The 25,642-nt window shown below is 36.7% G+C and overlaps 1 protein-coding gene across 2 annotated transcripts; it reads left to right on the top strand.

Annotated features, from left to right (window-relative positions):
* The first annotated feature begins 1,213 nt into the window (after positions 1-1,213).
* Positions 1,214-25,553, top strand: LOC117928069 (RNA pseudouridine synthase 5). 2 transcript variants are annotated; one of them, XM_034847857.1, is made up of 15 exons: positions 1,214-1,398; positions 1,492-1,549; positions 1,841-1,868; positions 2,009-2,055; positions 2,165-2,255; positions 3,476-3,641; positions 5,745-5,832; positions 14,307-14,391; positions 18,432-18,507; positions 18,730-18,797; positions 22,403-22,472; positions 24,001-24,079; positions 24,721-24,814; positions 25,089-25,241; positions 25,273-25,553. In XM_034847857.1, exons 1-15 carry the CDS (start codon positions 1,317-1,319, stop codon positions 25,273-25,275), a joined length of 1,188 nt encoding a protein of 395 aa, XP_034703748.1. In that variant the 5' UTR covers positions 1,214-1,316; the 3' UTR covers positions 25,276-25,553. The 2 variants fall into 2 exon arrangements, 1 of the variants encoding a protein (XP_034703748.1); XR_004653475.1 differs by lacking the exons at positions 24,721-24,814; positions 25,089-25,241; positions 25,273-25,553 and adding an exon at positions 22,953-23,039 and having other exon boundaries at positions 24,001-24,080.
* The last annotated feature ends 89 nt before the right edge of the window (positions 25,554-25,642 follow it).

Raw genomic sequence — 25,642 nt, 5'->3', positions numbered from 1 at the left:
ATATTGTATTTCAATATTTTCTATTTTGAAAAAATACGAAATTTCTTAACAATATTCATGATTAAAATATTTAAATTTTATAAATATGTTTATATTTAATAATGCCTATATTAATATTATTTTATAATATATTGTTTTTAGTCTTTTTTAACCACAAATTCAATTTTATAACAAAAAAAAATTTATTTTATGAAATAAGTAACATAAAAAATATAAAAAATTTGATTAAAAAAATTTTGATATATATATATATATATATTATATATATATATATATATATATATTCTATATTCTATATTTTAATTTACAATTAACATATTCTATATTGAAAATATATGAAAAAGATGAATTGTAATATACATTATCACTTATCTTATTTTATATTTGTTTAAACACGAGATATAATAAGTAATGTGATAATGTATTTTATCTTATAACTAATCAAATATAGGATAAAATGTGTTTTTTTTTTTTTTTTTTTTCATATTCGTATTCTATCCCACAACTCAAATATAATTTTATCTATAAATAAATAGAATTTTGTGTACTTTCTTGTCATAAGTATTACTTTTGAGCACATAGCTACTAATTAATAATATAGTAGAATGCAAAAAATTTGAATGATATTTTTTGGGTTTACATTTTATGACTAATTTTGATATGTGAAAGAATTAAGAGTTTATTTGGTGACTATTTTTAAAAATAATTTTTGAAAATTGATTTATAAATTTTAAAGAATAAAAGTTCGTTTGAAAACCTAAAATATTTTTAAATATAGTTTTTATATATAAAATTTTATTTTTTAATTATTCTACATGTTTGTATAATATTTTTAAAACAATCCTTAAAAAACAAAAAAAACAAAAAAAAAACAACTAAAAAATATTTTTTTGAAAATATTATATTTTCTATTCTTAAGAATCGAAAACAATTTTTGGTTCTTAAAAATGTTTTTTGTTATAAAAAATATAAAATTAATTTAAAAAATAGTTCTCAAACATTTTCTAAGAATCTGATGGTGATTTTATACAATATTTTTAACTTAAAAATGTTTTTGAAAAGAAAAATGAGGTGTTTATTAAAATTTAAGAAACATCTTTAAAATTTGGAGAGGTGATTTTTCAAAAATACCGTCGTAAAGACTACTTTTCCACGACAAAAGGCACTCTAAATTGTATTGAATATCAAGTAATAAAAGTCTAAAGGGCAAAAAAGTTGCCGCTAAGAACTGCAATCATATGTGATTTGAAGTGATTGTCAAGACTGATTCTGGGGAAACCCTTATACCTCCTGCCATTCTTCGTCCTATTCACAGAATGTCCAAGACATTCGGAGTCCCTTGGCCGGATTTCAACGACGGCTTAACCTACAACGACGTCGTCTCAGCCTCCGATTCTGGTAGGTATTCTTCCCTCTGCAATCATGTATACACTGAACTTGTATTGATCTTGATTCCAAGAAACTGACTTTTTTGTTTTCATTGTTTAATAGAGTTGACACTGATCGACTACTACTCCAGCAAGCACAAGAATTCCGCTCCCTTGCAAGGGTACTTGTATTTAATCCCGTCATCGAAGTATTCTTTATGTTCATCACCCGTTTGGTTGCCAAGAAAATGGAGGAAAATAAAATCAAAACATCACTTGACGGCCTAAACAGAAAAACTGTGCTCCACTTAGTCCATTACTTGGTTGAATTGGGTAACCAAAAGTTACATAGATGCAGTATTCAGAATTTTGTTACTTCCTTCAATTTTCTTGAGAAACAAACATGGGTTATTACCGTAAACAATATGTAGGGTTCTCTCTCTCTAGTAATTTTGATCGTGGTTATTGAGCAGATGGCTACAGCGGATCAACAAAGGACAGGTTCCCTTCTGAGACCATGAAAAGCGAGTTTGATTTTCTGAATAAATTGTTTTATTGAGTAGTTCTAAGATTCTAAGAGTTATGTGCGTATGTTTTTTTTTTTTTTTTTTTGAAATTATATTTTATTTGTTTGTCTACAGATAACAGTCGATGGGACAGTTGTTACGGAGCCCAAGACAATTCTCAGGTGTTTGATGGAAATTAGCTTTTTAGATTGTATTCTTCGTTCCTTACTTCCTTGACAAATGACAAGATAGAAATCACTGTGTTGTTCATTGATATAATTGAATTTGTAGAGCTGGTTCAAAACTAGTCTATCACCGACTACCTTGGCAAGAGCCTGATGCACCATACTTGCTAGAGATTTTATATGAAGATGATGATGTGGTAATGTAAAAAATAACTACTTTTCACTTATTAAAATTACCTGGCTTTTGCATTAAATATATGTAACTGTTTTTTGTTTAAATTGAAGTTGGTAATTTGAATTATGTTTTTGACATATGGTATGTGTTTCAAAATGGTTGGAAATGACATTTTACTCTGTTAAATGGTCAAATGCCTAAGAACAAATGTGGTTCCCTACACCATAGTGGGTCTTCCACCCTTTTCTTCTGAATCCTCTCCTAGTCTAGAGAAATGTGGTTGCTACTTCTTGGTTGCAATGGTCTGAATTGTATAACTAAGGGGTAGGTTCCCCTCCCCACCAAATCTTCAATTGATCTCCACCAAGGTTTTGGCAAGCCCCTTTCCTTCCATCAATTGGCCTCCCAGAAATTTGACATATATTTACAGAGGACAAGATCACACCAAGAGGTGATCATAAAACAATCTTAAACTTTTATGGACCATGCTTCAATCTACGAAGTCTATGCCGAAATAAGTAGGGTATGACTTGTTGGCTCTGGTCATGTCTGCCAAAATGATAAACTTCAATGAATCACACTCGTGTTTGTTGCTGAGAAATTGAGGGTAAGGAAGAAAATATTTACTTTGAAACTTATGGTATTTTGGTCTCTATAAAATCAGTAGGTAAAGTTGGATGAGCAAAATAGTTTTTTGGGAATCAAGCTCATTTCATGCTGTTGTAGCTTCTAATAAATTATTTTTTTAAATGTTCTGAACATAAAAGAGCTTACTAAAATTTGTTAGTGTTTGGTTATTACATTTTCGAAGGGCCTTTAATGGTATTTGTGATAAAAAAAAAAAAAATGGATGATTTTGTCATTTTATAAATGAATAAATTTATAGATTTCCATATGAATTTTTTTTTTGAGCAAATACTAGCTTTCAGAATCGTGTAGCTTTTACTAACAGAGCTTTTTAGTCCTGATGTTTCATATCAAGGACTTCTGAGGTGCAACCAAACGTAGGATAAAAGTGGTTGTACTGCTAAAGGGCTCTTTAAAACCTCACAAACAGTAAGCCATACAGGACCTTGGTCTTGTGGAGGCTTTTATTTCCTCATGATAATGTCATTTATTGGGCTTTTCTTACTCACCAAACGAAGCATCAGAATATCTCTGTGTCAAATTTATCCACTAACTGTTTTCATCAATTTTGTTGTTATATGTTGGGTAATGTGAAGTTGTGGTTTATGCATTCAGATTGCTCTAAATAAGCCTTCTGGTCTACAAGTTCTACCTGGTGGACTTTTCCAGCAACGGACTGTTTTGACACAGCTCCAATGGCAGGCCAACAAGCAAAACTCTTTGCCAGCATGCCAAGAATCACATTCTGTTCCTGTTCATCGCCTTGGAAGGGGCACATCAGGTTAGTGTTTTGAGTTGTGTGAAATAATTGAAACAAACCTGTGATTAGAATTTACCAGGAGACAAACCTCTCTTTGGCATCCTGTCATTGCGAACAAGTGTGGGTTGTAAAATGGCGGATGGAGTGCCAAGTCTGTGGTAAGGACTTTGCAGTCATTCTTGGAAGCCACCTCTCTAGGTTATTGTTATTTATCTCATCATGTCTGATTCATCGTTTGATGTGTGTGCCTGCGATCAAATTTTGTGAAATATCTGCGGTGGGAGGATCAACCTTTTCTTTCCTTGCCCCAAAATTCTATCTTCTCCTAAGGGGAAATGACACTCCTACGTGTTCTTTGCCCTTATTAGAAGAGTCTCCTTCATGTAACTTTGAATTTTTTAGAAACCTCAAGAACTTTGATTTTTGTGGCCTTCCTTCTCTTCTTCCTACCTTGGAGAATGTTTATCTTTCCTGACGAGAGATATTGTTCACTCAGTCCTTAAAAATGACAAGCTCTTTCTACTCTAGTTATTTTTCTTAATCCTTTTTTAAGAGTGAGAGCTTGATCACTTCTTCCCTATCCAATGGAATCTGAAACACCCCATGATTCTCTGTCCCCCAAGTCAATGCTTTTGTATGGTTAGAGGTTCAACTTTAGAAACTGATACCTTATGAAGCCATCAGTTCTGGTAGATATATTATTTGTATGGTGAGTGTAGACACTGCAAAACTCTCTTTTTCTTTGGTGTTTTATCTTTTATAAGCTTTAGCATGGACTTCTCTTTGTCAAGGAACCATTGGATGGCTTCAGTAGATAAAGAGGGTGGACATGTCCTTATAGGGTTTTGACAAGAGCACAAGAAGTAGAATGCTCTGGAATCTTGCTATTTAAGCCACCACTTCTTGAGCAACTTGGTTGGAAAGAAATACCATGACCTTGGAAGGAAATAGGAGACCAACTGATGAGTCATGATACAAGTTCAGGTTTTTTTATAACTCTTTCAGTGTTTATCACTAATTTACTGGATGCTATGGATTGAGAGGCTGTTTTTGTCCACCAAGAAGAGAAGAGTGGATGCTAGGTGTCAGGGTTCCCCTTTCCAATGGTTTGCCTCAAACTCAATTTTGATGGATGTTCAATGGGATATCTGATCATTTGAGCATTGGAAGCATTGGCAGAGATCATAGAAATGAACGGATTGAGACATTTTTTCAACTGGCAATAATGGTTTTGCTATTGAAGCGGAGTTATTAACTTTACTTAAGCATTTGAAAGAGGCCTCTTTGATTGGTGTTACCTAATGTACAAGGAGGACTCTTTGGAGGCAATTCTTGGGGGGCTGCAGGATGTAGAGGTCTTCGGTGCATGTTTTATGAATAGAATAAATCCCTGATTTTTCTAACAATATGGTTTTCCCTCTAACTTGGAGGCTTAGGTATGCTAATCAGGGAGTTGTCAGTCTTGCCAAGTTAGGAATCTATGTTTGTTGAGTTTGTCGCAGACTATCCCTCCTCAAGACTTTTGGTTAGGAGTAGTGCTTTTGTGTAGGGCAGTTCTTTTGATTCATATACTTTTGGGCTCTTGGTCTTGTTGCCTTTTTGAAGGATGTCTAATCTTTCCTTGCACTTATTTTCTGTCTTTCTAATATTTTATGTTACCTATAAAAAGAAACCCTGATTCAGTTATTTTAGAATAGTGTATTAGTTGACCTTGCAATACAAGGGAAAGCTCAAGGCTTGTAGCCTTTTTTACCCATTAGAAATGGTAGCTGATATGCATTTGAATGGAACTGTAGAATAAAAAAGAAAATAAGGATATTGGGACATAGAAAACATGTTTTTTCATCAGTTGCTAAAAATTCGTAGTTTAGCTCAAGACAATCTCTAGAATAGCAACAGACTTCTTGTTGCTGATGTGGAGTTGTTGTGTATAGCACTTTCAATAGTGGGAGTTTCTAGTTTCTTTGCTGGATCTAAAAAAGGCTCCTTTTTCTGCTACCTTGTTTATTTCAATCTCTTTTCCAATTTCTGTGTGGATTATTATAAAGTTATTGAGCAGATTTTGATTGTTCTTCCTTAATGTTCTAGAGGTTCCAATCTCACTGGTTTTTTATTGTGTTATAGGAATATTGCTCTGTGCAAAGACAAAGCTTGCCAAAACTCGCCTTGCAGCATATTTTGCAGATGGAACATCAGTTGTAGGGGGCAACAGGTTAGGTGATATAATTGTTCATGATTTCATCCTCTGTTTTCTTGCTTGAATAATGGTTTTCTCATTAATCATATTTGAGGTGAAAGTTGAAATCAATTAATAGTTGCTTGTTTCTTCAGAGCTGAAGAAATATGGACCTTCTTTTTGATGTAGTTAGTTGAAGATTGTATTAAAGGGAAAAAAAAGAAGGTAAATGTGACGTATACAAAAAAGGCATGATGACACAAAAATTAGCAACCACACCCTACAAAGAGCCTAACTAGTCCACAAAGTCTAATAACGGCAAAGAACCATCCCAAATGTACATTCTAACCCAATCCCCCAAAAAAAAAACACAGGAAAGAATTTTTTATTATTTAGTTTAAACTTTCGCATTTGTCAAAGGCTCTCTTATTTCTCTCCCTCAAAATGGTCCAAAACAAGTACAATGACAACCTTCCAAGCCTTTTTTCTTTATTTTCCAACAACAGTTCCACACTAGCTCAAGAAAACCCCCCTAATTGAAGAGTGCATCACCCACTGTACGCTAAAAAGAACAAAAATCATCTGTCACAAAATGTGTGCTTTCAAATAATGAAGGAGAATGTGTTCACCAGTTTCTTTCTTTACTTTGCACATGTAGCATCTATTAGGAATCATCATCATCTGATGGGAGAGAGCGAGAGAGAGGGTGAGAGAGAGAGAGAGGGCGTGAGAGAGAGTGACAGCGCGTGTGATGGAGAAGACGGTGAGCACGGTGAGGCGAGTCAAAAGTGAAGCTTCACAGTGGAATCCAAGACTTTCGAGATCGCCCTGGAAGAAAGAAAAGGAAAGCGCCAGTTTCTCATCATGGAGAATAAGCGAGGGGTCTCGGCATGGATCCGATTAGGGCTGGAAAGCTTAGGGCTTTCCAAGGAGGGTCTAATCCATTGTATAAAAGACGAAAAAGAAGGGAAATGGGAAAAGGAGTGGAAAGACAAAGGAAAGTTGTACTCACTGTCTCGTGGTTTCAACAGAGCAGGAGGTTTTTTAAGGCTGGGGGTTGTGGATCTGGAAAGAAAGAGGTTTTGTATATTCTTATCGAGAGACAGAAGGGACAAAAGGGGATGGACGGCTATGGTGGAGATAATCCATCAATTGGAAGATTTGGTTAGTAGAAGAACAAACCCGCAGGAAGTAAGGGTCGTCGGAAAATCTGCACTGGCGAAATCATATGCAGAAGCAGTCAAGAGAACAAGTTGGAAAGACTCAAACCCAATCAATGTGAAGGTCAAAAGGAAGGAAATTGCTGGAAATTTACAGAAGCTGGAGCACTGCATCGTTGCGAGCTGGAAGTCCAACAAAAAGGAAGAAGAGGACTTGGAGAGGTTGGGAAGGTTTTGGGCGAATTCTTGTGTTCTAAAAGGCAAGTTAGGGCTGGCTAAACTGGAGAAAGGCAGGGCACTGTTGGAGTTTGAAGATCTGAAAGAAGCAAATCGCGTGGTTTCCTCAGGGAGCAGAGTGATGGGAGGAATCCACTTAGGGTTGGAACATTGGAACCCTAAGACGGGCTGTTGGGCAGAGGAGGAGATAGAAAATGAAGTTTGGGTCAAAATTTTAGGGCTTCCAATCTCGCTATGGAGCCCGATGATTTTAAAGAGAATAGGGGAGGAATGCGGGGGTTTTGTAGCAATTGATGAACGGACAAAGTTGATGGGGGAGATTCAATGGGCTAGGCTATTGGTCAAAACGAGGGGTGATTTTAGGTCGAGTGTGCTGGAAATTGAGGTAGAGGAGGAGGTATACGCCCTGTCGCTGTGGTGGGAGATCAGACCGGTGGTGAGACAGATATTTACTAAGGCGGAAGATAGAAGGAGAAACGAGGTTAGGGGTGACATGAATTCATGCGCGGAGAAGCACGTGGGGAAGGAACCGGTAGGCGCGAGACTCGAGAAGATGAACCTGCCAGACGATGGGAGGTTTCTGCAGGAGAAGGGGCTGGGTCTAGAACCGGGAAATCCGATCCATGGCCTGGTGCTCCGAGATTGGGCTTTCACAGATGGGCGAGTGATTGGGTCGTCCTCATCTGGCCCAATCGTGGGCCTTAAAGAGATGGAGAAGGCTATTGGGCTGGCTAAGACCAAAGGGCCTTTGGGCTTAACTTCAAAAGAAACGGTAAAGGAGGCTGGTGGATTAGAGGCAGGCTCATCGTCAAGAAGACAGGCTTTAGAATTGGGCTGCCACTCGACAACTGAGTTGGAAGGCTTGGAAAGGGCTGGCCTAATCGTCCCCCAAGAGAAGGCTAGCCTTTTGGACCGGTTCATCTCCAGAAATGGGTCCAGTTCACAGGAGCCTTTGGTGATCTGGGAACCAGAGGAGCTTAGAAGGGAACAAATGAGAGCTTGCTTCTCAATGACGGACCGAGCGCTTGAAGAGGAAGCTTAAAGGTATGATTTGATTTTCCATCCTAAAGGAAAAAGGGTTTTGGGGATACCTCTTCTTCTTTTTTCTCATTCTGATCGGGCTCCGGAGGGGGAGTCTTTCGATCGTCCAGGGGGAATAGAGGAGGAACCATGGGGTGATAAATCAACATGGTTAACAGTGTATGAGGGGAATGCTGAGAATGAGAATGGGTCCTGGAAATTGGGAGAGGCTAATAGAAACAGAGATAAGGTTAGGGGCAAGGAGGGGAATCCTGGTGCTTCTGAAATTCAAGATACTGAAAAGAAGAAAGAGGAAATATGGGAGGATTGTAACTTGGCAAAATTCAGCCAATTTCTGGGATTTTCAACGGAGGGGTTGGAAAAGGAGATCTTGAGCTTTCTGATTAAAATCAGAAAGAGACGAGAAAATATTCACAGCAAATAGCTCCTGGAGAAGTCAAAGTTTGAAAGGGAATTAAAGAGGCTGGAATGCTTTGTCAATTATGAGGGGGGGAACAAGCAGAAAGGTCCTTCACAGGGCAAAGGGAATCAGATGGTAGTTGTCCAATGAAGCTGAAGATTATAAGCTGGAATGTGAGTGGAGCAAATGACAACTCTAAGAGGAAAATTATCAAGAACTATATAAGGGATCAGAGGGTGGATTTAATTTGTATTCAGGAAACCAAAATTCAGGCGATGTTGAAGGGTATTGTGAGAAGTCTAGGCACTGGAAGATTTATAGATTGGAGAGCTTTAAATGCGGAGGAGGCTGCGGGTGGTATTCTGATCTGCTGGGACAAGAGGGTCCTAGATATTATGGACTGGGAGAAGGGTCAATTCACGTTGTCTTGCAGATTCAAAATTATAGAAAATGGGGCTTGTTGGGTGTTTACGGGAGTGTACGGTCCATTTACCAAAGTGGACAAGGAGGGCATGTAGGATGAATTTGGGGCGATTAGAGGCCTTTGGGATGACCCCTGGTGCCTTGGTGGGGATTTCAACATAACTCTGTTTCAATAGGAAAGGAGCAGCCAGAGAAGAATTAGCTCAGCAATGAGAAGATTTGCCGAGACTGTTGATGACCTAGAGCTGGTGGACCTTCCACTTCAGGGGGGAGAGTTCACTTGGAATGGGGGCCTAAATAACCAGGCGTGGGCGAGACTAGACAGATTTCTAGTTTCCCCCTAGCTGGTTAGATCAGTTTAGCGGGGTCACTCAGAGCATATTGTCTCGGCCAATTTCTAACCATTTCCCAATCGTTTTAGAGGGAGGTGGAATAAGAAGAGGTCCTACTCCGTTTAGGTTCGAAAACATGTGGCTTAAGGTTGAGGGATTCAAAGACATTGTTAGAACCTGGTGGCAGGGAATTGAAGTCAGGGGCAGCACTAGCTATAGATTGGCTGTTAAAATGAAGGAAATAAAAAGAAGCTGAAAGTATGGAATAAAGAGGTTTTGGGGAGGCTGGAAGGTAACAAAGCTTCAGCCTTACAACAAGTAGACTTCTGGGATCGGGCGGAAAGCGAGAGAAATTTGACTGTGGAGGAAACTGAATTAAAAAAAGAAGCAAAAGAAACCTTTAAAAAGTGGGTTCTGTTGGAGGAAGCCCATTGGAGACAACTTTCAAGGGAGATTTGGCTAAGGGAGGGGGATAGAAACACGGGTTTCTTCCATCAGATGGCAAGTGCTCATCGAAGAATTAACACCTTGGACAGAATTAAGGTTAATGGGGAGTGGCTATCAGAGGAGCAGGAGGTGAGGGAAGAAATTGTGAATTTGTTTCAGTAGATGTTTTTTGAAGATATGGATTGGAAGACGGATATTGGAAGAATTCAAATGGATCACATCAGTCGGCAAGAAGCAAAGAGCTTGGAGATCCCCTTTACAAAGAATGAGATTTATTCGGCGTTGATGGAGATGAATGGGGATAAAGCCCCTAGTTCGGATGGTTTTACTGTAACCTTTTGGCAAAGCGTCTGAGACTTTACCAAAGAGGAGATTTTGGATATGTTTAAAGAATTTCATGAGCATAACTCTTTTGTTAGAAGCCTCAACAATACCTTTCTGGTTTTGATTCCTAAGAAAAGTGGGGCTGAGGACCTTGGAGACTTTAGACCTATCAGTCTTTTGGGGGGGCTCTATAAACTTTTGGCTAAAGTCTTAGCTAACAGACTCAAAAAAGTGATTGATAAGGTGGTCTCCATTGCTTAGAATGCCTTTGTAATGGGAAGACAAATTCTGGATGCGTCCTTAATTGCTAATGAGGTGATAGATTCGTGGCAGAAGAGAAAAGAGAAGGGCCTTATTTGCAAATTGGATATAGAAAAAGCTTATGACAACATCAATTGGAAATTCTTAATGAAGGTCCTTCAAAAAATGGGCTTTGGGACTAAGTGGGTGGGATGGATGTGGAGCTGCATGTCCTCTGCCAAATTCTCAGTTCTTGTTAATGGAGTGCCAACTGATTTTTTCCCTAGCACTAAAGGGCTTCGACAAGGGGATCCTCTATCCCCTTATCTCTTTGTTATGGGAATGGAAGTACTGGACGTCCTCATCAGGAGAGCGGTGGAGGGGGGATATCTATCAGGATGCATCATTCGGGGTGGTAGTAGAACTTCTTTGAATATCTCCCACCTATTTTTTGCTGATGACACAATAGTGTTCTATGAGGTAAGAAAGGAGCAAGTTTCTTATCTAAGCTGGATTCTTTTTTGGTTTGAAGTGGCTTTAGGTCTTCGAATTAATCTAGCCAAAAGCGAAATCATCCCAGTTGGAGAAGTGGAGGAGATTCTTGAGCTAGCTGTTGAGTTAGGGTGCAGGGTGGGATCCTTGCCCTCTCACTATTTGGGACTCCCCCTAGGGGTTCCTAATAGGGCCTCTTCTATGTGGGATGGAGTGGAAGAGAGAGTTAGGAGGAGACTCGCGCTTTGGAAAAGGCAGTACATTTCCAAAGGGGGGAGGATCACTCTTATAAAAAACACCTTGGCTAGCATGTCAATATACCAAATGTCTATTTTCCGAATGTCCAAGTCTGTTGCTAAAAGAGTGGAGAAAGTTCAAAGAGACTTCCTATGGGGGGAAGGAAACCTGGAGGGGAAAGTTCATCTAGTTAAATGGGATGTGGTTTGCACAGAAAAGAACAAGGGTGGGCTAGGCTTAAGGAAAATAGCCATTCTGAACAGAGCCTTGCTCGGCAAGTGGATTTGGAGGTTTGCTTATGAAAAAGATAATCTTTGGAAGCAAGTGATCACTACGAAGTATGGGCAAGAGGATCATGGATGGAGGTCAAAGAAGGCTAGTGGGGCGGTTGGAGTAGGGGTCTAGAAGGAGATTCTGAAAGAATCTGATTGGTGTTGGGAAAATCTGGTTTTTCTAGTTGGGAAGGGCTCCAAAATCTAATTTTGGAAAGATACTTGGTGCACTGATACACCGTTGTCACATTGTTTCAATCATCTTTTTGTCCTGGCCGCGCATAAGGACGCAACGATTGAGGAGATGTGGGACCAAAATTCTGGTCAAGGAGATTGGAACCTTGTCTTTGTGAGAGACTTCAATGATTGGGAGTTGGATATGGTTGGGGAGTTGCTTCACACCTTGAGGGGTCATAGGCCTTCTTTGGAGGAAGATTCAGTTATGTGGAGGCAAGGAAAAAATGGTCCATTCAGGGTCAAGGAAGCTTATAGGCTGCTGGACAACCCTAATGCCACAACTTTTCCTTCAAGGAGCATATGGGTGGATAGGGTGCCAACTAAAGTTGCTTTTTTTGCTTGGGAGGCGACGTGGGGGAAGGTGCTCACTCTAGACAGGCTCTAGATAAGAGGGGTGCAACTCCCTAATTGTTGCTTTCTGTGTGGTTGTGAAGAAGAGAAAGTAAATCATATTCTTTTACACTGTATAGTGACTAGAGCTCTGTGGGATATTATTTTTGGGTTAGTAGATGTTAAATGGGTCTTCCCAGAAACTGTAAAGGAGGTCTTAACTTCCTGGAGGGGCCCTTTTGTAGGGAAGAAAAGGAAAAAGGTTTGGAAATCCATACCGTTGTGTATTTTTTGGACGGTTTGGAAGGAGAGGAATAGGTTAGCTTTTAGGGGGGGTGTGTTGAATATCCAAATATTAAAGAATTCTTTTGTTTGTAACTTATGGAGCTGGGCCAAAGTATATTTAAGCGAGGAGTCTCTCTCCCTTATAGGCTTTTTGGAGTGGGTAGCATCCACTTAAGGGGAGGTAGTCTTTTTTTGGTCCTGTTTCTTTTTTGAGGCTGTAGCCGCCTTGTATACTCCCTGTATGTTTTGTGCCTTTTAGCCTTTTCTAATGCATATCTTGTTTACTTATCAAAAAATAAAAAATAAAAATGTAGCATCTATTAGGAATCCTCCAACCCCTCTGACTGAGTTGATCTGGAGTCAAAATCCTAGCCTAAGTTGCTTCTTAAGTAAAAAAACTAACTCTCATTGGCACCTAGGAATTTCATACTGTGTGGAGCGACTCCACTCTCCTATTTGCCAAAGGGGGATAGAAAGACTTAAGATAAAAGTTATTGTTCTTTGTAGCCAACCACACCATAATATCTTCAATGCCCAAAGTGGTCATACAAACTCAAAAAAGACTTCTACCTCCCAAAAAAGTTAGTGTTCTTTGTAGCCAACCATACCATAATATCTTCAATACCCAAACTAATGGAGTGGTCATACAGCTTCCCAAAAAAAGACTTCTACATCCTCTAATTCCCAATCATGCAACTGCCTAATAAACCTAGGGCCCCAATTACCATTGTCCCAAACATCAACCACCTAAGCATTTTTTGAAGAGGCTATAGGATAGAGTTCCAAAAATGATTCGCTCAAAGGTGTGTCTCCCACACCATTTGCCCTTCCAAAACTAACCTTAAAACCTATTTTATCCTTGAAAGTTGGCCAACCACCTCTAATTGCCTTCCATACCCGCTCTCCATTCCCCTCGCTCACTTCTTTAGTGCACCACCCGCCTTCTTCTTGTCCATACTTGCCTATAATTATCGCTTTCCATAGAGGATTCCTTTCACTCACAAATCTCCAAGACCATTTTCCCAAAAGAGCCTCATGGACCTTGAGTTGTGGTAGTGTTTAGGAATTAAGAAGCTCATCTGGTTTAACTCCTTTTGTTGGGTCATTGAGAAATCCATGCAAAAAACTATTTGCAGTTCAATGAAGCTCTAACTATGGCTTTTGAGATTAACATGAGTTCTCTGAAAGTAGGAAGATGTAAAAACTTTTTAAATCCTTAAATCATTGAAAGGCTTATTTTGTAAAAGTGTGCAATTGAAGTTTACTTTTATAATTCTGTTGTATTCAGCAAAAAAAGATGAAACTTGTAGCTCTAAGAATGTTTTCTAATATATCATTTGTAACTTTAGTTTTTGAACTTGTTAAAGCAATTTGAGTATCATAAAATAAACTTGGCAGGAATGTTTGGTTTGTGGGAACTAGGGTTAAGAATGGGTATCACGTTCCCATCTTTATGAAAAATGAAATGATGCTTGTGTCCCATTTATGATGATTAAGAATGATGAATGTGTTCCTGAGATTTTATCTTTACAAAAAAGGGATAGCAAGCTTGTCACAAGTTTCCAATACCCATTTTCTTGGTTCCTGACATATTCAAATGCTGGAATGGGCCTCAAAATAGCAACTTGGTTACTGGACATCTCATTCCTAGTAACAGGATACCTATTCTCAACTTATATTATTGTTCACTAAATGGGCCTCAAAATAGCAACTTGGTTACTGGACATCTCATTCTTAGTAACAGGATACCTATTCTCAACTTATATTATTGTTCACTAAATGTGCCTTGAAAGCTCCAAATATTCAAAGTGTACAGAAGTTTGAAAGTATTTCAAGTTAAATCCTGATGTAGTTTACATTTTTCTGATTCTATAACAACTGGAACAATTGGAACCTATCTGGTAAATAAATAAAAATACAATTGGAACAAGGTACTCTCATTTGTTCATGTGTTGTCTATTTAGTATTATTCAGGAAGTCTTTCTTCATCAAATGCTGCTCTTCCATCAGAATATGCTTCAATTAGAAAAGCTTACCATCTCCACATGTACAGAGATGCTGATATGAAGTCGAGGACAATGAGGAAAATATCAAAGATATATCGGGCACTAGTAAATGGCATACTTGACAAGGATGAGGTAGCACCCTAACACAACACTGCTTTGAAAAAATATATATGGTGACTTCGTGCTTGTCTGATATATAAATATACATATGTACATACATACATACATACATATATATATATATATATATATATATATATGTATATGTAAAGTGAAGAAAAATGTTTAAAAAAAGAAGAAGAAGAAAATAATCCCCATATTAAAAAAAGTGTTAAAGGTAAAAAGAGTGGGAAAATATCCTCTGACTCTTTGGTTTAAAAGAAAATTTGCTATAACAATTGAGGCTGAAAATAAATTCATATGTTTTGTTGCATATTCCAATTATTCTCATACAAGTTTCTGCAACCAGATAAATGGTTACTCTATTTTTTATTGTTTTAAATTGTTACAACCAAACAAATTTGGCTGTTTTCTGTTTTCTGAAAATTGTTCCAGTTAACCTTACCAAAAATTTGGCTGTTTTATGTTTTCTAAAAATTGTTCCAGTTAACCTTACCAAAAATTTGGCTGTTTTATGTTTTCTAAAAATTGTTCCAGTTAAACCTTACCAAACATTGTTTTGGATTTGAAGAATATTTTTTGTTCTGCCAAAATATTTTGTGCTCTTGTTCTCAAAACATATTCCTCAAAACTATTTCCAGAAAACAAAACAAAATATGGCCAAAGAATTTCAGTGGCTATTGATTATCAACATGATTGGATAAACATGAACTTGAACACCTGTGCCAGTGATGAGTATGAATCTCATGGCAGTTTCACTAACATGGAAAAGGAATTTGAGGAGGATAAAATCAGTCAATATTAATACAAACACATATATGACACATGGAGGAAGCATACATCATGTTTCCACAAATTTAAAGAATAATATAGGAGTTTGCAAAATGATGAGGAAATTATCTGCAGTATCCAGAATCTTTATGTAGTATTAACCTATAAACAATTTGGTTACACAAACCTATTGTGATTATGGGTTCTATTCTAGTATCATCAAACTCCCTGAGAGTTTGTTTTCCTTTTCTTTTTTTCATGGGGGTTGGCTGGAACAGGCTGAGGGTTGGATTTAAATTTCTTCTTCTTCTTCTTCTTCTTCTTCTTCTTCTTCTTCTTTGTCTTTTTGTTAATTTTTTTTTGGGATTGAATATATGAAAACAGTAGTGTAATGTAATATTATTGACTTTGAATAACAGTGAAGATTCAAAGCAACAAAATATCATTAGTAAAAGTTAGCAAAACATTTCATTTAAAGAGGCAGTTCAAGGTTAACTAATATAGAATATATAGTTCTTATTTTTTGGGTTGCTCATCCTAGCTATAACATTCCAGAGATTTGAACTTGCTCAGTAATGCTTGGAATTTCTAAAGCTAACTAAGTGGACCCAAACATGTGGTGTCACTAGAAGTTTTTATTACCCTCCCCAAAAGCTAATATATCAATTTAAACTACCTAGTGAAGGAAAGATATAAAACACTCCAAATTGGAGAAGATTGTAGCTTGTGATAGAAACAAGGTTTTACACAATAGCAAACTTTGTTATCGTCTCACAACAAAAGCTATTGTTCTTTGTCTTTAGGGGTTTATTTGACTTCTTCAAGTATCGTGGTAATCAAACTTATTAAAGTATTTTTGATAAGAAAAAAAGAAAGAAAAAATATTTAAAGTATTGAAATAAGAGTTGAACTGACACCTCATTGATATAAAATATTATCAATTTTGATTACTAGTTCCTAGGCACAACTGGAAATTGTGCAAGATGGCTTTGGTGATTGTTAGGTATTGTTTATCATCAGGGAAAACACCTAATGCAATTACTCTAAACATGCGAAGTGCTTGACTGGAATGACTTGGTCAGTCTTTTTACTGTATGTAACTGAGTGATGTTGGCATGTGCATAGTGTCTGATCCTTGTATATCCTTTTTTCCTATGAGAATTTTAGGGTAGGGAGATTCTCCTCCTTTCTCTCTTCTCCCTGCTCTTTTCCTGTTTCTCTCTCAATAAGGATTTTATAGGCAGTGCAATTAATCCCCTTTCTTAGAGATTTATTTTTCTACTACTACTTTTTCCATTACACTCATATTCATGGCCACTTTTACAAGGAAAAGAAGAAAGAAAAATTGGGTGTTGATACATCAAAAGTAAGAAGTCCTTTTTGTTAGTTGGAGTATATGTTCATATTTAGTAGACATAAATGATGTTAGTTGTTTAATAAGAATATGTGCATGCATATGAAACCGCTTGAGGCTACGTAAAACCTTTTCCACTATTTGCTCTAACTAGGACCATTTCAGACGAGAACCATCACATCATATTTGAAAGATTGGGCCCAAGTTCTTTTTAACTTGCTCTTTTCCATGTAGCAGATTTGATTTGTTCCAATTCATTTCTTCTTGTTGTAATTGGGACTTCACTGTGCATGATTAAACTATCTTAGCCAATGCCATTTCTATGTTGTCATTAGTTTATGATGCTTCTAGCTTCTCAAAAATGTATTGTGTTAGAAAAATTAGGTTAATCCAATCTAAGGTAATTACCCTAGACAGGGGGGTGAATAGGGTGATGGTCTATTTTTGCAAATTTAAAGTATGAATGCAAGAGACAATTATATGCAAATATATAATAAAACAATATAAAAACAATTATATATAAAGTAAAAGAGTAGGGAAGAGAGAATGCAAACACAATATTTTTATAGTGGTTCGGCGCAACCCGGCCTACATCCACTTTCCTCTAGCTTCCATCCCAAACTAGAGGTTCCACTAATTTAAGGCTTCCAAATCAAGCCTTCAAGCAATACAATTGGATTATGATTCCAATCCACCCTCTTGGATTTTTGGCTCCAAGCACCCTTTACAAACCTCAAGAGATACCTCACTCTTGAATAACCCCTCAAGTGATATTTCACACTTAGATTCTTCCTCTCAAAGATTTACAAATGAATAAAGGATTTCACAAAATCCTAGTACAAAACTTTAAGGCTCAAATGATACAAGAAAACTATGATTGAATGGTGCACTAATGATATGCAAGTTTTAGAATAATGGTGCACTCAAAAATACCCTCTCAAGGCTCAAATATATTCAAGAAAAGTTTAGGAAGGTTGAGCTCATGAAATAATGAAGATTGAAGCTTTTTTATAGAGGAAAAAAGTCAAACTAGCCGTTGGAGGTTTGACCAGTCAAGCTGAGGGTCAATCGGTTGATTAGTCGTTAGTATTTAATGTTTGACAAGTAACCATTGGACATAGACTGCCCCTTGATCAAACCTCGACCGGTTGAGGTTCAACCTTGACTGGTTGAACAACCGTTCTGGAAGAGAGAAGGTTTTTTGCATCCCTCAACCGGTTCTTCATCCGGCTCAACCAGTTGAGTTGTTTTTGGCTCAACAACCAACTTTTTCAACTTAAAACCTTTTAAACAATTTTGGAAAACATTTGACACAAGGTTTTAGTTGAAAACATGAAATTATCCAATTTTAAAGGATTTAAAATGAAAACACTCCTGGATGATTTTGGTGTATAAGTAAAGAATGTAATGCATGAAAATCCTAGTGCACCAACAACCTTACAAAGAGATCTTATGAAGTTTGGGTCTTGAAAAACACTTCTTTTTGAGGTCTTCTTCTTCTTCATGATTTCTCTTTGGCTTGATTTGTCTTTGTGATTGCCACTTTGAAAATCGTCTTGCCTAATTACACTTGAAATATAATCAATAGTTCTAAACCTTGTTTTGTTATCATCAAAACCGAGATTAACCAAACCTTGGTTTCACATATTGGTTTCTTATTCAATCCTTTTCTTTGTTTTGCTACTTATCATCTCAACACCCTCATTTTCTTTGTGCTTGTTTTATGAATAGTGGTTCTTGATTGCCCAACATTCTCTACAATAAAGCATTTGTAATGTGGCTTATCCAGTTTCTGATTAATGGGATGGTTCTCTTGGGATCCATCCTCTTTCTCTTATAATTTCTCATTTGACAGATTCTTCAAAATCTTTATTCTATTAGACAATTCTGGTATGGTTTTATGTAAAAGCGTACTTTTGCATCACAGATTGTTATCGAGCAGCCAATCGGAATGGTGCGATATCCTGGGGTTGCCAAAGGGCTGTATGTTGCTTCTCCCTCAGGTTTCTTCAATTATATATCTTGTTTAATCAATTTGCTAGTTTTATTTAGATGCTCTATCATAGCTTGAAATACATGATTGTAGTTTTTTTGGCATGTTTACAATGTCCATTACTAGGTACCACTTTCATAGAATCATTTGCTTGCATAATACTGTTTGATTTTCCATTATCTTACTGTTCCTGTTATGTTTTCTTTTGTCGCACTTTCGATGTTCTGACTAGGGAAACCATCTTTGAGTAAAGTTTCCATTCTTGAGAGAGATGTTCAAGGAGACCACACGATTGTCCAGGTACTCTGGTTTTGAATTGTATATTGTTTGTCATCTGGTTTTCTTTCCCTGGCTCTTGAATGATAATATAACTGATAATTTCATTATCCAACATTATGCTAGAAAAATGGATTTTCTTGTTATAAATGTATGCATGCATGAGGTATCCCCCTGTTTACATTTTGAGTATTAAAAAAGGAACTCTTATAACCACAAAGGCAATGGTAGGTTGGTAGCACAGATCATATTCCCTTACTACTTTTAATAGTTGCTTCCAGTGGTCTAAGTGTGAATAATCATTGGTTAAAATGTTGGTAGAAGTTATCATAAAAGAGCAACGATGCAATCCTATTCTGTCATTCCAGTTTATTGGTGGACTCTTGTCATTTCAAGTTTGGTTGTTCCCAATGGTGATTATAAATGTAAATTTTGGAGAGGGATCAATGGAAAGAAATGATAACAAATTGGAAATCAGGTAGTATAGAACATATATGGTGTCTCTGTGCAGCTTTTCTTGGCAGAGTTTTTGATGGTAGAATTGTATTCTACCATCAGTTTATTTAAAGACTACCTTGCTACTTAAGAGTCTTTCACTTCAAGTGGTTGGAGATATTGTAAATGGAAATTAGGTAGTAACATGTGCAGTGGTATTATTCATAACTTTCCTTGCTAGGGCCCATGATGGAAACCATATGGAACTCAAGATTTAATCACTTAGCTTGAGATAACTACATAGTTAATGACTGACCGTGTTACGATTGAAGCTTCTCATGGCTTCTCTCATTGAAATCTACTTCCCTTATTTTGAGACCAAGAGTGGCTTCATATTACATTCAATATGAATATAAGAAATGGTCAATATTTTAATACCCTTGACTCTTTGGTGGAGACTTAATGCTTGGAGGTGGGGATATGAAGCATGTTGCGTCATTTTTGTCGTCTTTTTCTTGTATGATTGTTTTGGAGTCTTTTGTGCACTCCAACTTCTCAGTTGAATATAAGAAATGGTGAAGTTTGTTAACCCTATGTGAATAATGAAACTTCTTTATTTCAATGAGAAGTAATGACATTAGTTACCCATCTTTTCTAATTCTTTCCATTTTCCAAAACAATTGCAAATTCTACATGTTCTGAAAATAGCAAAATTTAAAGAAGCTGACAGTATTGTTTTCCCAATTATTTTTTATTTTTACTCTATTGTTCAATTTAACATCTAACATCTCTAACAGCAACCTCACAACTCTCTTAGGTAATGGTAGTACATCTATAATATTCCTATCATTAGTGTAATTTGACTCTTCACTGAATTCAAAACATTGAAAATTAATACTCATAATGGAGATTTGAACAGGAGCTAGAATAGCACCATTTAGAAGGTCATGAACCATAAATGTGTGTCTCTAATTCATAAAAAGTAGTGTTGTTATTGCAACTATCCCTCTATAATGCACATGATTGTATCATGCTTCTTGTTGCACATTGTCCTTGTCCATTCTTTCAGTTATTTGGATGGCAATTACAATTTTTCTCAAAGAATTTGATGGTAGTGGTTTTTCTTTTTACTGGATGAGTGTAAAATTTGAATTATTTGTAAAGGAAAATGTTAAATGCCTGCCTTTTCTCTCCACACCCAATGCTCTTTGTTTTTTGTTTTATATGAGGCGGGTGCAGTCTGCAGAGAAAAGTTGGACGTGTTTAAAATCACCATTCTCAGAAAATGGTGTTAGAGATTTGCAAGCGAAAGGAATCCTCTTTGGAAACAGGTGATTATAGAGAAGTGAGGCAGGGTTATGGAGTGGATGTGTAGAAAGAAATCAAGGGTGGTTGGGCGGTCTTCAAAGGTAGAACAAGTATAAGGTGGGTTTTGGGAGCAGGGCAAAGTTCTAGAAGGATAGATGGTGTGGGGACACTCCTTTGAGGAAGACTTTCCTAGAGCTCTAATCTATAGCCCTACAAAAAGCGCATGGGTATTTGATGTATGGGACAAGGGTAGTTGGAGCCCTAGGTTTATAAGATAGTTGCATGATTGGGAATTAGAGGATGCTGAAGTTTTCTTTGGGAGGTTGCATGAGTATTCCATTTGTATGAACATCAAAGATAATTTGGTGTGGTTGTTTACAAAGAATGGCATCTTTTTAGTTAAATCCTCTATTCCTCTTTATCATATGGGAAGGCAGAGGTGTTTCCATTTGGCATCGGAACTCTTGGGTGCCATCAAGGGTTAGCTTCTTTGCTTGGGAAGTTACTTGCGGCAAGATTCTAATTCCAGATCAGCTCAAAATGGTTGGAAGATCCCAAACAAATGTTATATGTGCAAAGAAGAAGAAGAAATGGTTAACCATATTCTCCTTTATTGCTTGAAAGCAGACTATTTGTGGCAACTAATTTATGCTCTTTTTGGTGTGCAATGGGTGATGCACTCTTCAGTTAGGGGTGCTCTTTTGAGTTGGCACAGGTCCTTTGTAGGACAAAAGAGGAAAAAAGGTTTGGAAGACTGCTCTATTGTGTTTGTTTTGAATAATTTGATGGGAGAGGAACAAGAGTGCTTTTGAAAATTGCAAAAAAGAAATAGACCAAGCAATTAGACATTCTTTCTTGTATTTCTTTTTGGAATGAGTTAAGAGTGTCTGATGGGGAGTCTTGTCTATGTTGGACTTTGTGAATTGGTTAGTCTTAGGTAGGTAACAGTTGCCTTTTTTTTTGTGTCTTCCTACTGTTTTTTGGCCTTTTGGCTTCTTTGTATACGTCATGTATGCTTACATGCACTTTCTTTTGTTGATAATACAATCATTATCTACCTATAAAAAATGAAGTAAAATAGAGTCATCTCTAGGAGTTTAGAGGAGAGGGGGTGTGCAGGCACCGAAGATAAGACCGAATTGCCTCCTGGCCTATACAATAGTGTGTATGGACACATTATCTTTTGATAATTCGTTTAACTTGCATATGTTAATGAGTCCCACTTTGTCCAAATGAGTGCACTATAAACTTCTCTCTATTCTTACTATGCCAGCATATCTGCAGTCAGCATAATGCTAGAGACCAAGCAACTAACTGACCACTGTTCAATAATTCTCAGGAACTAAATGATCACTGTGAGTTAGATACAGTATTGTTGTATTTCTTCTATAAAGGAAACAATCTTATAGCTGCTCCATTTGTTGGTAGGCAAGCAAATTTGGATTTGAGTGTTATTTTAATGAACTACTATTCCCAATTTTAATTGAAAGAAGGAAGAAACCTGAATAGCTTTCAGCCTTAAACAAAATTTGAGTTTCAACTCAAATTTTAGACCTAGAATATTCTAGACTCTCCATATTAACATTGAGTTTCATCCGAACTGTACAATTATTGAATTAACAATATCAAAATTGTAATGATAGTACCTGAATATCAAAATTGTAATATCAGATTTAGCCAGAAATTTTGGTTAAAATTTAAAAATCTCATCCCAAATTTCAATTGGAAATCAGGAAAAGGCAGATGAGTTCCATATTCAAGGTTATCTATGCAAAAACATTTAGAAGGAAAATAAAGAGATGTAGCGATTGGTGTAAGCAAGAATGATATGCTGTTCTTATCATATCTCCCATTATTGTTTCATTCTCTCTTGATATGTTTAACAGGTTGAGATTCAGTCAGGACGGCCACATCAAATTCGCATTCATCTTTCTTTCATAGGGCACCCACTGTTAGGTAAATTTCAAAGTTTTGATTCTTAATGGTACCTCAGTTTTGGATGAATTTGGAACCTCTCTTTCTGTCAAGTGACACTTGCTGAAGGGAAAAAAATTGTTCTTTTGTGGAGAAAGGGTTTAGAATATGCTTTTTAAAAGAAAAAAAAAATGAAGAATCAAACAAGATTTTATTCAAATTAAAGGAACAAAAAATGGACATCAACTTGTTAATGCCTTGATGATGCTGGTGAAGAGAGAATGTCTTTCTACTGAATGGTTTGCTTTTTGTCAACCAATATATTCTGATGGGGAAACAAGATGCTACAAGACACTACATACATTTTTACATTTTTTTCATTAAAATTTTTTTTTTGACAACTTGTGTTTGTTTTATGAATAGATATCTGAATCTGAATTATTCATTGATTGATGAAAAATTACATAAATAAGGAAGACTATTCTATTTACAGTAGTGTTTTGATTCTAAGAATACTGTCTGGTTTGGAAGATTTCTTTGAGGGATAGAGTCCTCTGAGGGGAATGGCTTTGGAGGTTTTCTAGGGAAAGTAATACTCTTTGGCATAATGTAACATTGAGTATCCTTTTCTGTAAATGTAGATATTATTGCATCAAATGATCTTAAAAACTCAAAGATGAATATCAATAATGATTTGCAAGTGTTAGTTTTTTCATAAATAAAATCCAACAGCCTTTTAAATAAGATTTCTTGCAAAGTATAGCTGTTAGGCACAATTTCCTGATGGCAGTTGATAACCTAAGTAGCCATTATTAATTGCAGTCATAGGTGACCAAGACTCAGAATTCTCATCCGGTTGACTGATTGGTTGATTGTTGGATCAACCACTTGCTTAGCCGGTAAGTTATCCACTAGATGCTGCCAAAATCTAGCCATTCGAGCAACCAGTCCATAGGTGTTGACCACCTAGTAGTCCTTTTGAGCTGGTAAAAAATAAAATAAAATCATGGTTTGAATTGGTTCAATTTGAGAACTTAATATTGGAAGACCCCTTTTTAATTATGAAAATGTGTCAAAACATAAGTTTTTAACCTTGTATGTATCAAACTCATTTTTCATAGAAATACTTCAATAATGCAAAAATAGGTTCTGTTAGGAAGTCTTTAAAAAAGTTTATTCTTGTTTTTTTGTCAAAAAATGGTGAGGTTTTAATGGTCAAATTTTAAGGTTTTCTTACCCACTCTAATTGCACCTTGACCTAGCTTAAAAGAGAACTTCTATATATATAGTCTTGAAAAAGCCTTCTCTTGCCCTTTTAGTTTCTTTACTTGCAATCATCCTTCTTGAGTATCTTTATGAAACCTTGGGCAATTATATATTTCTTGCTTGGTGAATAAACTATATGCAAGAAGTGTTCATGGGTCACTTGTGGAAGTTCTCTGGATATTTACATCTCATTGTTGTTTCTCTAATCAATTGGTTAACTTGGCATCTTCTGAATTGTAATTTTTTTGTTTTATTCACTTGAATAAGTTCCTAGAGTATGATGCTTTTGTTTGCCATCTGTTAGGTGATCCTCTTTATGTTCCTGGTGGTCAACCAAAGTGCTGTGATGCTGAATTTACCAATGAAAGTTATGCACTAGACGGGTACAGAAATGTCCATATAAATATTGCTACATATCTCCTTGTGTTTTCCCTTTTCATTATTTGATTAATAATTAGTCCACTGGTGGAATATTTTTGGCATATGCTAAACTTTGCTTCATTATTATTCACCAGAAAACCATGCACATACAATACATACACAATTATATGCATTCTGCATATGTAGATATGTATAAGTCAGGCTTTCTTAAGTGAGGGAATGCACGTATGCGACTAAAGAAGTATGTTGCACAATTAACATGTTATGAGACTGCAGTTGCCCAGCTGTAACTGGCCTTTTCACCATAAACATCAAATCTGACATTCTGTGTATTATTTTGTCATGCCTTGAACATTTTGTTTCTTATTTCCAAAACTCATATTGTTGAAGATGGAACTGAAATATGCATTTTTCTAATATCTTACATTTAGTCTATGCAAGCTCATACCAAAATCAGACTTCTTTAGGATCCTTTTCTGAATCTAGACATCTAGGTGTCCTTAGTTATGGTAATGATTAAAAGATATTCAATATAACATGGATGATGGCATCGTGTGTTCAGATATTTTATTCTGCAAATTAGCTGTTTTACAGTGGGGTTTGTTTCTGAGTTTTGACTGCAATTTGTTTTGCACTTGTACAGAGGGTATCAACGGCCAGTGAAACCTGTTCCTGGAGATTGTGGATACCATTTGCATGCACATCAATTGGTTCTTTCCCACCCGACCACAAATGAGGTAAGTATTGAGAGGATAATTTGGTGCTAGAAAAAGCATTGCATGTTCATCGATTGTGTGAAACAGGATTGGACTGATTTAATTTCCATGGGATACCAAAACCTAATTTGTTCAGTTTGCATGGATAGAGAGGATGAAATGGGAAAACACTCAAAAGAGGCAATAGCGTGCGATTAACATTCTTCTTTTTAACTCTTCTATTTTATCTGCCCAATACATTAATGGGACAAACATTAAAAGTTTTCATCGATCTCTTTTGCAATTGCAAATGCAGGTGATTAAAATCACTGCCCCTCTCCCACCTGTCCTAAGAACTAGAGGCGAGGAAGAGGAACTGACCGAGGCTGAGGCTGAGGCTGAGGCTGGAGAGGTCGACCTTGGCAGCGGAGATGGTTTCAGACTCATTTCTGACACCAGTGCCCATACCTGAACCCAGTAGCTGCGTGTGCCGAGTATGTTGAACTCAGTTTTGAGTGTGGATCAACAAAACGGACGTCAGCCTTGAATTCAACCTCGGTTTGAGGGAGCCAGCCTGAATGAGGTCAAAGTTTTGACTTACGTAACATAATGCAGTGTATTGATATCACATTCAACCCATCCCTACTCGATTGAAAGAACGAACATCTACAGAGACACAAATCTAATATTATTGGGTATGAATGCTTCAACTATTAAATTATTTATTGTCAGTTACTGTGAAAATACTAATAAGCATTTACGTTGGTTATTGTGTTTGCTATACTTGCTGGGATTTGTTATATTAGAGAGATGAAAGGGTGTACAGGCGCGTCCTAGCTCTAAGCTCTGCAGACCTCTCTCCAAAATAAT

This window comes from Vitis riparia, chromosome 13 (genome assembly GCF_004353265.1).
Source record: "Vitis riparia cultivar Riparia Gloire de Montpellier isolate 1030 chromosome 13, EGFV_Vit.rip_1.0, whole genome shotgun sequence".
Classification (NCBI taxonomy): Eukaryota; Viridiplantae; Streptophyta; class Magnoliopsida; order Vitales; family Vitaceae; genus Vitis; species Vitis riparia.
The sequence above is the reverse complement of the archived record's forward strand: the minus strand, read 5'-3'. Positions and strand labels throughout refer to the sequence as shown.

What these genes read in the sequence shown, in the direction of transcription:
- LOC117928069 (XM_034847857.1), top strand. Translation starts at nt 1,317, where the DNA reads ATGTCCAAGACATTCGGAGTCCCTTGGCCGGATTTCAACGACGGCTTA. An exon ending in AGCGGATCAACAAAGGACAG is followed by an intron (nt 1,869 to 2,008) that starts GTTCCCTTCTGA and finishes GTTTGTCTACAG; the next exon opens with ATAACAGTCGATGGGACAGT. An exon ending in CCCACCCGACCACAAATGAG is followed by an intron (nt 24,815 to 25,088) that starts GTAAGTATTGAG and finishes TTGCAAATGCAG; the next exon opens with GTGATTAAAATCACTGCCCC.